We start from the raw sequence: 12,553 nt of genomic DNA, 5'->3' as shown, positions 1-12,553 counted from the left end.
GTGAATTAAAAAGCTAAGGCTAAGAAGCTAAAGCTAAATTAATTGGCCTTAGTGTATGTGTGTGAATGTGAGTGTATGGGTGTTTCCCAGTGCTGGTTTGCAGCTGTAAGGTCATCCACTGTGTAAAATCATATGCTGAATAAGTTGGTGGTTCATTTCACTGTGGCGACTCCTGATCAAATAAAGAGACTAAGCCGAATGAATGAATAAATATAATATAATATAATATAATATAATATAATATAATATAATATAATATAATAGAAAGAAAGAAAGAAAGAAAGAAAGAAAGAAAGAAAGAAAGAAAGAAAGAAAGAAAGAAAGAAAGAAAGAAAGAAAGAAAGAAAGAAAGAAAGAAAGAAAGAAAGAAAGAAAGAAAGAAAGAAAGAAAGAAAGAATTCAATGCGGAAGTAACCAACTGAGTTCCACCAAAGGTTTGCAGAGTTGTGATTGGGTAACGTTGTAGTGTCCTGTGATTGGTTAAAGATTTAGTGACCCACGATAGGTTTACTGTTGCACTTGGTGACTGGTCTGTGTTTGCTGAAGTTGGTTTGTCTCTACATTTCTTCTCAATTTCGCCTACATTCACATAAATAACGATGGCAAGTCACACTAAGAGCGACGGATCCGGTAAGGGATTAGTTTAGTTTCTCTGTATGGAGATAAATAACTTGAATGTGTGTAGCTACACTGTGAATGCTGTTCATGTGAGACCGCGAGTTTCATTTCCTTATTTTAGCACCTGATAAAGGTAGAAGGTATTTGTTCACAAATAACACCTTTTCGCGTTAAAACACATAAAATGTCAACTACAATGTTTGACTAAATGAGTTCATACTTACTGTAACTTGAGTCACAGCGCTTATAAAAAGAGTGTATTTTTTGTTTTAGCAGCTGTGGAGAAGGACAGCGCTTCAGCAGGACAGACAGGTAAAACTGAATCCACTTTATTGTCGTGTTTGTTCCAAGTATCAGAATGAGTGGAAATAGTTTGTATGGAGTGTAAATATAGCATTATTAGCCTATGTCTACTCTGCTTTGCTAGACAGCCTGTTTGCAAAGCCATTGAAATCCAGCTTGACCAGGTGCTCAATAAACAATACAGGCTTGACCTCAGTATATGTTCAGTGAACTTTAGATTTTAAGTACAGCCTTTAAAGCATAGTGGTCACAAATCTTAGCCTGGTTTGCATTTTTGTGAAATAAATGCATGCTCTGAATATTTGCATACTCTATACACCAGATCCCAGATACACTCATTAGAAATAAAGCTACAAAAGCTGTCACTGTGGAGGTACCCTTTCAAAAAGGGATACATTTTTACCTAAAGGGTCTATATATTGATACCTTAGTACAATAGTATCTTTTGAAAATTAAAGTACTAATGATATTACCTCTAACATAAGTAATATGTAAAAAAAAAAAAAAAAAAAAAAACTAATATGTATCTTTTAGGTGCATACATGTACCTTCTGCAAGGGTACCACCCCATTGACAGCTCTGTACCTTTAATGTCTAGAGTGTGTGCAAGCCAAATGTTTGATGGTGTTTTCTTTTTTCAGTTGAAGAGAACCTGACAGAGACTGATAGCTTTAATCAAAGGTATTTTGCCAAAGATTGTAATCATATTAGTAATGGGGAATGTACTATACTTATGTATAAATAAATTGTTTGACAGTATATTTAGTATGGATCCTAATCAGGAGTATGATATGAACCACAAGAGACGGGGAATGGCTCTCATATTTAATCATGAAAATTTCTTTTGGAAACTGGGATTGGGCTACCGTTCTGGAACAAATGCAGACAAGGAGAACCTTATTAGAAGGTATTTAACCAAGCAAACAAAAAGTCCTATTAGTTGTGCATGCTAATATTGTACTGTTTTCTGGTCTTGGATTAAAGTTACTTTTGTTAATTTTTCTCTATAACTGTTGGTAGATTTCGAGAGCTGAATTTTGAAGTTAAAGCTTTTGATGATTACAAACGACATGAAGTTTTGTCCAAAATCACAGAGGGTATGTGTTGCTTGTATCTTTCATATATTCTCTTTAAGGCTAATTTTTTCATAATTTGCAAGCGTGCTAATTGAGCATGCTGAAATGACAAATGTTATTTGTTAAATTTAAAAACATTAATTATCCATATTTTTTCTACTAATTCTACTGATATGTAGCTGTTAAAATAATATTATATTTGTTATGTAAATCCAATTAACCTGTTTAATTGTATTTGATTTAGGTCTAAGAATATATCGGTGTAAAATAACCAATTGCCAAAACTGTATTTACATTTAATGGACTTTCAACTCAATCAGAATTAAAATCATTTTGTTTAATAAAAATAAAAATATATTTTATATATGAGCAGTTCCAGCGTTATGGATGTGACATTTATAGAAAAATCTCAAAACATAAGTTGATGGAGGAAGTCTATGTTAACATTATATTGAAACATCCTTTTATATTTTTCTAAACAAATAGTTATGGGAGCAGAAAAATATCAATCTGTAAACGTTTTTTATATTTTAAATAAGGAAAATAAACATGCATTATGGATGTGACAAAAAAAAGTCTGCACGTTTACAGTATACAAAATACTTTGTAGAAATTCTGTGATTTAAACTGCACAAATCAAAAGAAACAATGATAATCAAAAGGAGAAGTGTTTAATCACTATAGAACAAACATGATTGATTTGATTTTACATTTTTGCATTTATGAGGAAAAAGCAAAATCAAGTTTACCAAATAGTTTAAAAAACATTTACAGAGACATTTTTGAATCACTGTAAAATATGAGCCTACACAAAAAATGAAGAAACCGATTCACTATTTTGGCGAAAACTTTTTTTTTCATGGCAAGGTTGACATTTGCATGGAATTGCTCGTGTGTGTGTGTGTGTGTGTGTGTGTGTGTGTGTGTGTGTGTGTGTGTGTGTGTGTGTTTGTGTGTGTTTGTGTGTGTTTGTGTGTGTTGTGTGTGTGTGTGTGTGTGTGTGTGTGTGTGTGTGTGTGTGTGTGTGTGTGTGTGTGTGTGTGTGTGTGTGTGTGTGTGTGTGTGTGTGTGTGTGTGTGTGTGTGTGTGTGTGTGTGTGTGTGTGTGTGTGTGTGTGTGTGTGTGTGTGTGTGTGTGTGTGTGTGTGTGTGTGTGTGTGTGTGTGTGTGTGTGTGTGTGTGTGTGTGTGTGTGTGTGTGTGTGTGTGTGTGTGTGTGTGTGTGTGTGTGTGTGTGTGTGTGTGTGTGTGTGTGTGTGTGTGTGTGTGTGTGTGTGTGTGTGTGTGTGTGTGTGTGTGTGAGTGACTCAGAGCGTGCCTGAAAAGCAACATTTTGTCACCCTTGTCATACTTGTGTGCTCCAAAAGGAAGATTCTATTATTTATGTCCAAAGCAGTAAGACTTTTGTTCAAGATATTTATCAAGTTTGAGAGGTTGAAAATATTTTCACCCAGAGAAAGTACTTTCATTTGAGGGACAAAAGTATCTAAAAAATCTACTGTTTGTGCTTGTACATTTAAAACTAGGGGTTGGTAAATGATAACAGAATTTACAATTTTTGGGGCCAATTGATTCTTGGGGTTTTGTAAGCTGATGGAGAGGATTAAATTAATTTTATAATAATGTTTCTTTGGTTTCAGCCGCTGCTGCTGACCATGTAGATGCAGACTGCTTTGTCTGCGTCTTTTTAAGTCATGGGGAGAATGGCCATGTTTATGCCAATGATGGGCAGATCGAAATACCTGAAATCACTGATTTGTTCAAGGGGGATAAATGTCGTAGTCTTGTGGGCAAACCCAAGATCTTCATCTGGCAGGTAATTATGCCTTTCATTTATCAAATACAATGTCTGATTGAGTTACAGTAATTCAGTGTTAATGCAAGTGTTTTTAAACACAAGGCTTGTCGTGGTGACAAACATGATGATCCTGTGACTCCGATGGACGTGGTGGACAGTCAGGTGACAAATGACATGGTGGTGGATGCAGGAGTGCTTTACACTCTTCCAGCAGGAGCAGATTTCATTATGTGCTACTCTGTTGCTGAAGGTCTGTGTGTTTGAGAATTCTGGTACTGTAAATGATTTGCTGTTTACATCTTAGAAAGAGACATTTATATTGTTTGTCTGTTTTCTTTAAAGGGTATTATTCTCACCGTGAGACTGTGAATGGCTCATGGTACATTCAGGATTTGTGTGAAATCCTGAGGCGTTATGGTTCAGAACTGGAGTTTGCTGAGATCCTGACGCTTGTTAACAGGAAAGTTTCCTTACGCAGTGTGTTAAACTGCAAGGATCGCTCAGCTGTTGGCAAAAAACAGGTGCCTTGCTTTGCATCCATGCTCACTAAGAAGCTGTTTTTCAGGCCCAAAAAGTAATATTAGTGTTTAGGCCTATTACTGGTACAAAATCAGGGATTATGCAAATTTCTTAGATTTATTTAGTTTATGACTATTTAATTTCGGTTTCTCTGAATTGACAATTTATAGTTTTTTTTTGTTTGTTTTTTTTTATAAAACGTATATATATTTTTTTTAATTCTGAGCACTACTGAAGACAACTCTTCCAAAATTAAATACAAATTTTGTCATTTTTGTATTGCATAAAATAACAAAGATCCCATGTCTTCTGACATGTTTAAATTCATTCGTACACAACACATTATCAAGGTTTTAATTTAAGAAATCAATATTTCATGTACTAAACCATTTTTTCAGAAACCTGTTTGTATTTTAAAGGGAACCTATTTCACCCCTGTTTCAAGACTTAAAGGGCCATGAAACCACCTTGTTTCAGCAGGGTGTTTTCACAGCGTGTCCAGCTCTGGTTAGGGGGGAGTGTCGGAGGAACTAAAGTGGGATGGTGTGGGAGTGTCTATTTGGGCACGCACGAGTTTCAGAGTCAAAACACACACACACACACAGGAGAAAGTGATGGTGTTTACATGGACATCTGTAGTCGAATTATATGCCAAATTATTAAATGGTGGACTTTAACTGCAGTTTGGCTCTTTCATTCAGGGAATTCATTAATGCCCCTCGCGACAAACTAAATATTTGATTCGAGGAGCTGCTCTAAGCATGTATTTTTCATGCAATGTTTGATACCGTATGGTGAATGAGAAAAAAAACCCTCAGTATTTCCCGGAAACTTAGATGCACACAGCAGGTAGTGTCAGTAAGCCGCGCGTGTTATTCTGGTCACAAAATGCGGCGAAAATCCTTCACGAGGTTAAAGTTTGGTTGTGGTGCTAACATGTTTACACTCAGTGCAATAGTTAACTTAGTTCGATACGAACAAACTGAATAAACAAAGAGCACTGGTCGCTCACTTACCAAATCTGTAGAGGCAGGACAATCACCAGCAACTAGAACCGTGTCTTTATTAAGAGAAGACTACAAGCGAATCCAGATCTTATCGTTTGCAGATGAGAACAGCTCTCAGGTAAACAATAATCCTCCTTAGACACGTAAGTACACTGTTAATCCACACGTGACTCCAGCTGCGCTCTCACAGAGAGAAAATGAAAACAACTTAACTGCAGCAAACTATAAAAGCAACACTTCACGCTTGTTTTGCCAATACAACGTGGTGTGTCTGTCATCTAAACACTGTGACAGAAATGAATATTAATGAAGTTGCAAAATAGAGCGCGCTGATTGGTTTGAACAAAGCCTTACTCATGCATTAATGCAACACACTGTAAGACGTAATAAGACACACTCTGGCATGGACATCCTGTCTGCACGCTGGAATACACCCTATTATGTCATGGCCGTGACGCAGCTTCAAAAATTAGTTTCAAACCGGAAGTACGAATTTGCTTGAAATAACGCAAAAACAACCAATTTACGTCTCTTAAGTGGTCTCTTAATCTTTTCCGATAGATAGATAAATAGATAGATAGACAGACAGACAGACAGACAGACAGACCATTTGAAGGTTTGAAAGGGCAGGTTAAAATTCTGCAAATAATTTGATTCAGGTTTTTTTACTGTTTACTGTACAAGGAAGTATTATTAATCATGCAAAACATGTTTTGAGTTGCCTGCAGGCTAAGGTAAGGACATTCCCAGATATTTCTGCAAGGAATAACTAAAGATATAAATCAGATCACTGTGAAACTATATTTTTGGGATTTTTTTTAATATAACTTTATACCAATGCTGTGCGGTATGTGTAATCACAATCTGTCATTAACCACACTAAAATTGGTCTTGTTTATCTATGACATGTATTAATAGTAGTACCTTTTTTAGACTGTTGATGGCGAGTTTTAGTCAGAAATAGGCGAAATACAAATGTCCAGTGATTTAATACTTTAAAACTTGAAAATCTTTAAAATAATCCTAAAACACAAACTTTCTTGTCCACTGACTGTGTATACAAACAATTACTTTTTTACAATGGGCTTATGGAATTAAAAAAGGGCTTATGTTTTTGTTTGCATTGTGACTTTCCATAAATGTTAAATAGAAGTGATATAGCCACAAAGACACACTACACCTCTCTGATCAAAGATTTTGCTCACTATATAATAGAATGTTTATTTTGGTGTTGAGTTTTTTAATTATGTAACACTTCGTTTGCTAAACCTAAAATGAAATCCTGATACATTTTTTGTCATATTGTTTTGTGTGAGTGTTTTTTTATCTCTTTATATATGATTTCTTCAGGTTGAAAAGAATAACTTGACCATTTTAATGTTGGTGCAACTGTAATATGTATTATGTCCTTGAAAATGAAATCATATTAATTGTGTTAGTGGCTGTGTTCAGACCTGTTTCACTATGATAGCATTTTATCTGTGTATGAGACTTTTCCTATACACTAGCATGAACAGACCTGTCTGAATATTTAAACTTGCATTCCTGCTTTTAAGACTCAACTTTTTCTTTTTTTTTTTCTATGAAGTATATACCTCACTAAACTTTGATTTGACTTGATTGTTTTGATAAGGGCTTGGAATGGATTTTCAAGTAAATATCACATATCACAAAGTTTGAACTGAAAATAAATGTTTGGGAACTACTACTTTGGTGTTGTGTTATCTTTATTAAGAATGCTCGCCAAACAAGCTGTCATGTTGAATGCATTAAAACAGTATAGATTTATTTTCTATTGTTTTATTGCAGTCATTTAGATTTATTAAATTGCAGAGATTAATTGTGGATCAAAAAAAGCACCTACATATTTTATCTTTACATAAACATTTGTCTGTTATTCAACAAATCTGTGTAATTGTATTGGCCAATGGATAGAAACAATAGATTTACACACTTCAAAAAGGAAAATCTCCCAAATTATACTATTGCATTATTACTATTACTATTATTATTATTATGCTACAGCTGCTTAGACGCTGTGACCATTACAATTTGTGCAGTGTATTTTACACGTTTTAAAAAGGTGAGGATGACATTGCAAACAGTACTTTAGTTTTACTTTCATTTTTAACCCGTCAATGGTTAAACAGTAGCCTAATTAGTTTTACTTTACCAGGATGTAGCAATGGGAAAAAAATAGGTGTGAAACATCTGAGGACAAAAGTAATGTAATTCCTATTATGCCAGTAGAATATTCTGTGCTGCAACCAAAGTATGTAAAGATGTTTATTCTTCAGTTTTCAACATTTAGGCTCTTCATTCAAGGCCGACCTGTATTATAGCCAACCTGTTTCCACTGTTTTCTTTCCTTAGAAAACAAATTTGTCAAAACCACAGACTGTGGTCACACAATGAATCTCATCTTAACCCAGAGAAATGTCTGTAAAACTAGTTTATACTGCATTGTATTGTATGCGTTGAAAGAGAAAGAAGGGTGGGAACGTGACAGACAACGTTATTGGCACAACTTTACTGAGCTACTGTATGATTGGTTAACGCTTTAGTGACTCGTTTGCCTTCAGGTGACTGCGTTGTTTATTAGTTTGTCATTAAAACGCTCCTAAATTTCACAGACTCCACCACTCCACCCCAACAAATCAAACGCGATGGCAACTAACACCAGAAGCCATGAATCAGGTAAGCGATTCATCTGGTTGAATAAAAGAATTGTGTAAAATGTTTCTTGTTCATGCTCATCTGCAGGTTTCATTTCATTATTTCGGCACATTTGGTTAAAAGTTAATAATTTAAATTAATATGTTTGGTCTTATAAAAGTGTGCTAGCAGTGTAAATATAGGAAAAGCTTAAGGTTTACTTTAGTTTATTTTTCAATGTATAATATAAACCCTCAGAATTTAATGGTTAAAATTTGATTTTTATTGTTCTTCTGTTGGTGACATCTCCCATAAACACACTAGAAACTATAAAAGTGTAATTTATTTAACGACTGGTGATTGATGGTTGTAGTGTTTTAGTAATATTTGCAGTAGAAACTGCAATCAAAACCTCTTCTTTTCTTCAGCAGCGTTATTAAGCCATTAAACTCCAACTTGAGCATGTTCATTGATCAGTAGACTTGACCTTAAAATAGGTTCTCTGAATTTAGTTTAAACTTTATTGTCCGTTCTGCTTGACACAGAAAGGAAATTTTTCTTCAACACTGGATTTAAGACAACAATTACAAACATACAACAACCACACAATAACAATATTCATCAAAACAAAAGCATAAGTTAAAAGTTTAAAAACCAAGTTAACCCTTTACAAAATACTGCAGATCATTCTTGGCAACCACCTCACTCACTTCAAATCCGATTTAAAATAACTGCTATTGGGATAAATGACTTTTTATAAGCATTTCTTTGGGCTTTAGGAATTCTAAACCTGCGTCCTGATGGTAACGATTCAAAAGCAGAGTGAAGGGGATGAGTATTATCTTTCCAAATCCCGATTGCTGTTTTTTCCATAAAGGAGTCAAATAGAATCTGCAGCGAATGTTTTTTGTGACTAGTTATCTTATTTTCCTGATTGATAATTTGCAATAATATCTTCTTCTGTGTTGTGCTACAAAACCATGAAGCAATATTATATGTGAGAACACTCTCTATTAATGATGTATATGCCATGTTTAAAAGTCTGTGTACTTCCATTAAAATTTCTCAACTTTAATACTGAAATTTAACGATTGAAATTTCCATGACTGAATGAATTCATTTAATTTAATGAATGAATTTCTAATGAAATTTAATCATTTCATTAGAATTTCTCTATATCTCTTTGACCACAGTTAGTCCAAAAACTATCTATGATTAAATATTTATGATTGTAAAGGTTTATATAGATTGCATTTTTTCCTTGTCTATGTGCTATTCATATGCAAATCTGTATTATGTTTGCATACCTTCCAACGTCGTGTATGTATCTTTGCCCATGTACAGTACTCAACATTTGAAGTGGATCAAAATCTTTTATCAAAGTTGAAACTGTTGTAAAACAGCCATTGTTGTCTTATGATAATTTTGAAAAGGTTTTTTTGATCCTTTTAAAATGATCAAAAGACAACAATGGGTATTTTCCAACAGTTTTAGGACAACTTTGATGAAAGATTTTAATCCACTTTACATGTTGAGTACTGTATGTTCATATGTTTATTACATGTCGAGTGTCGTACTGTGGTCTTGTTTCTTTCTTTAAGTTCACTTGCAATTTTTGAGTGATTTGCAGTTTTCTGTTTTCTGATTTGGACTTTTTTTTTTCTTTGTTAAAGAAAATATAACAGAAACCGATGGCAGGATTCAAAGGTAACTCCTTAAAAAGGATACAATGTATTTATGTAAACATTGTACAGTTATGAGATTGAGTTACTCATTTATCACACTGTACATTAGTTACATTAGCCAATTTATTTACTATTAAGTAATAATAATATAGACTTGTGCATAAATTATAAGGCTTAGTTTGTTAATTTCAGTAGTTTCTAACAGAATATTAAAATCCACAGTTGTGCTTGTTAACATTTGTTAATCACTATCAATTAATAAGGACTCACAACGAATTTCATTAACATCAACTAAGATTAATAAATGCTGTAATAGTAGTATTGTTTATTGTTTGTTCATGTTATGAATGCATTAACTAATGAAACCTTATTGTAAAGTGATACTGTTATTAATGCTTCAAATGTTATGTAATTTTACATGTAATTCATCTTTGTCTTTAGTGTGTATCCAAATCAAGAGTATGATATGAGACACGCAAGGCGAGGAATGGCTCTCATCTTTAACCAGAAACAATTCGATTGGAAGCTCGGACTGAAAACCCGCAATGGCACAGATAAAGACAGAGACGACCTTGTTAGCAGGTATTTGATGCAAAACATGCCGATTAAAGCAAGTAATTAATAAGCAAGTAATTTTTCCTGTATTGTATTGAGGTAAAGAAACTGTAATTAACATTTTGATTCTTCATGTTTTTTTGAAGATTTCAAGAGCTGAATTTTGAGGTGAAGGCTTATAATGATTATAGTCGGGATGACGTTTTGTTGAAAATTCAAGAAGGTACAACATCCATTTTTTTTTATTTCTGACACATTTTAAGAAATGAGAGTTAAACCTGAGTATTGCTAAATACAGCTTCTCATCAACAGTGTCTTTGTTGCTCTGTTAACTGTCATGACGAAAGTCATTGTTCATTTTCTCCACATCATATCTATTGTTTGCGTTGCAAAGGGTTATTCACAACAGTTCTTTCTCATTACTTTTCATTTTTTTGAAGCAGAATTAGTTAAGTTTTACATATTTTTTTATTAATACAATAAATGCCACAGAGTGATCATCCTCTTCATGATCCACTTCCTCCAATAAAAGTTGAAAAACCTGGTTTATCTTCTCAGGCACAGAGAAGCACAAAACAAGGGCAAAACAATACGCTTGTTAGGATTTTAGTATTTATAGCTTTTTAACCATTTTGATCTTTGTTTTTGGGATGCAGCAGGTTGTGTATGAAAGGCTTGTTGTAGACATCGTTTAGTGTTTATTTGTGCAACTTTTGTTTGACTTAGAATGTTTTTTGTGGAATATATTCAGAATAATTGTGTTTACTTTGTTATTTACTTTATTTAGCTTTTTTGGTATTTTTGTTCTGACATCTGGATGTAATTTCTGCAATAATTATTCACATTGATATGCAAGAAATAAGTTAACTTTAGAGATAGTGATATATATTTTTTATTATTGTATCGACACATGGTTTTCTAAATGAATTTTGGTTCTGTTTAATCCACAATATTCTTTTGGTTTCAGCCTCTGCTGCTGATCATGTAGATGCAGACTGTTTCGTCTGCATCTTTTTAAGTCATGGGGAAGATGGCCATGTTTATGCCAATGATAAGAAGATCGAAATACCTGAAATTACTGATTTGTTCAAGGGGGATAAATGTCGTAGTCTTGTGGGTAAACCCAAGATCTTCATCTGGCAGGTAATTGTGTTCTTCACAAAATGTCATCCACAAATCGGCATGTGAATTTAGATCTCATTTAAATCTGTGGTTTCTTTGAAAAAACAGGCTTGCCGTGGTGACAAACTGGATGATGCTGTGACTGAAATGAGTGTGGAGGATGTTGAAATGGCTGTAGATGCAGGAGTGCTTTACACCCTTCCAGCAGGAGCAGATTTCATTATGTGTTACTCAACAGCTGAAGGTCAGTGTTTATATCTTTGTTTCGTTTTACTGAGATTTTATTATTGTTTTTCTTTTAACAACTTGGATGCAATGTACCTCCATTACTGTAATGTCAGACTTTTAAAAATTGATTGCATTGTTTATTTTCTTTTAAAGGATTTTGCTCTTTTCGTGAGCCCTTGAATGGCTCATGGTACATTCAGGATCTGTGTGAAATCTTGGGGCGTTATCATTCAGAGCTACAGTTCACTGACATCCTGACGCTTGTTAACATGAAAGTTTCATTGCGCTCTGTACCAAACTGCAGGAATCGCGCTGCTATTGGCAAAAAACAGATGCCTTGCTTTGCGTCCATGCTCACAAAGAGGCTGTTTTTCAGAGACAATACTCAGATCCAATAGTGTTTTTTACTCCATGGCAATTTCAAATTCAGGGATTTTTTCATTTTCTTTTGGTGGGTTTGATTTTGCCAATTAAGATGTGATCCTGGAACGTCATTTCTGTTTTAAAATCTTATCCTTACCCTTAAACCTAACTAAATAAGTCCACAAATCTGAGTATTTTGATATGACATAGACTACATATTTTAAGAGGCATTAAGCTTTTTTTTTATTGTGTAATAACATATCTTTTGACCTGTTGTTATGTTTTTATTGTTTTTTTCCAGTTTTGTTGTACATTGCACTTGTTTTGTAAAGCCTAAAAATAAAGTGTGATCTTTTCCTATGTAATGTGATTATTCTGACCTGTTGGAATGTGCATTCCAATAATTCAGTAATATGTTCTACATGTGACCTCTGCTAGTATATGTAAGTTATACATTCCTACATTTAGATTTCTTTTTACATTTATATCTATTTATTACCTCAGCAAATATGAATTAAGAGTGTCATTCTCTTGTTTGACTTATTTGACTTATGAAAAAGTATGTGTGTATTTACTGATTTGTTTTCTTGAAAACCGCACCTAAAAATAAACAGGGCTTTCGTAAT

At 33.8% G+C, this 12,553-nt stretch overlaps 2 protein-coding genes across 3 annotated transcripts; both read left to right on the top strand.

Moving 5' to 3' along the window:
* The first annotated feature begins 515 nt into the window (after positions 1-515).
* Positions 516-7,027, top strand: casp6a (caspase 6, apoptosis-related cysteine peptidase a). 2 transcript variants are annotated; one of them, XM_087242695.1, is made up of 8 exons: positions 516-630; positions 895-930; positions 1,563-1,602; positions 1,679-1,828; positions 1,942-2,018; positions 3,636-3,811; positions 3,896-4,043; positions 4,136-7,027. In XM_087242695.1, exons 1-8 carry the CDS (start codon positions 600-602, stop codon positions 4,369-4,371), a joined length of 894 nt encoding a protein of 297 aa, XP_087098821.1. In that variant the 5' UTR covers positions 516-599; the 3' UTR covers positions 4,372-7,027.
* Positions 7,028-7,952: 925 nt separating this feature from the next.
* On the top strand, positions 7,953-12,287 carry casp6b.1 (caspase 6b.1, apoptosis-related cysteine peptidase). Its single transcript, NM_001005973.2, has 7 exons — positions 7,953-8,016; positions 9,648-9,681; positions 10,101-10,241; positions 10,361-10,437; positions 11,182-11,357; positions 11,445-11,580; positions 11,718-12,287. The coding sequence occupies exons 1-7, from the start codon at positions 7,986-7,988 to the stop codon at positions 11,960-11,962; spliced, it is 840 nt and encodes a 279-aa protein (NP_001005973.2). The 5' UTR covers positions 7,953-7,985; the 3' UTR covers positions 11,963-12,287.
* The last annotated feature ends 266 nt before the right edge of the window (positions 12,288-12,553 follow it).

Source organism: Danio rerio, chromosome 3, assembly GCF_052040795.2.
Source record: "Danio rerio strain M-AB ecotype USA chromosome 3, GRCz13ab, whole genome shotgun sequence".
Taxonomy (NCBI): domain Eukaryota; kingdom Metazoa; phylum Chordata; class Actinopteri; order Cypriniformes; family Danionidae; genus Danio; species Danio rerio.
Note: the sequence above shows the minus strand (reverse complement) of the source record. Positions and strands in the feature narration are given on the sequence as shown.

Excerpts from the sequence above, each read along its gene's own strand:
- casp6b.1 (NM_001005973.2), top strand. The coding sequence starts at position 7,986 with ATGGCAACTAACACCAGAAGCCATGAATCAG. Across the intron at positions 9,682-10,100 it reads ACCGATGGCAGGATTCAAAG|TGTGTATCCAAATCAAGAGT; the intron begins GTAACTCCTTAA and ends CTTTGTCTTTAG. Across the intron at positions 11,358-11,444 it reads CCAAGATCTTCATCTGGCAG|GCTTGCCGTGGTGACAAACT; the intron begins GTAATTGTGTTC and ends TTGAAAAAACAG.
- casp6a (XM_087242695.1), top strand. The coding sequence starts at position 600 with ATGGCAAGTCACACTAAGAGCGACGGATCCG. Across the intron at positions 631-894 it reads CACTAAGAGCGACGGATCCG|CTGTGGAGAAGGACAGCGCT; the intron begins GTAAGGGATTAG and ends TTGTTTTAGCAG. Across the intron at positions 1,829-1,941 it reads AAGGAGAACCTTATTAGAAG|ATTTCGAGAGCTGAATTTTG; the intron begins GTATTTAACCAA and ends AACTGTTGGTAG.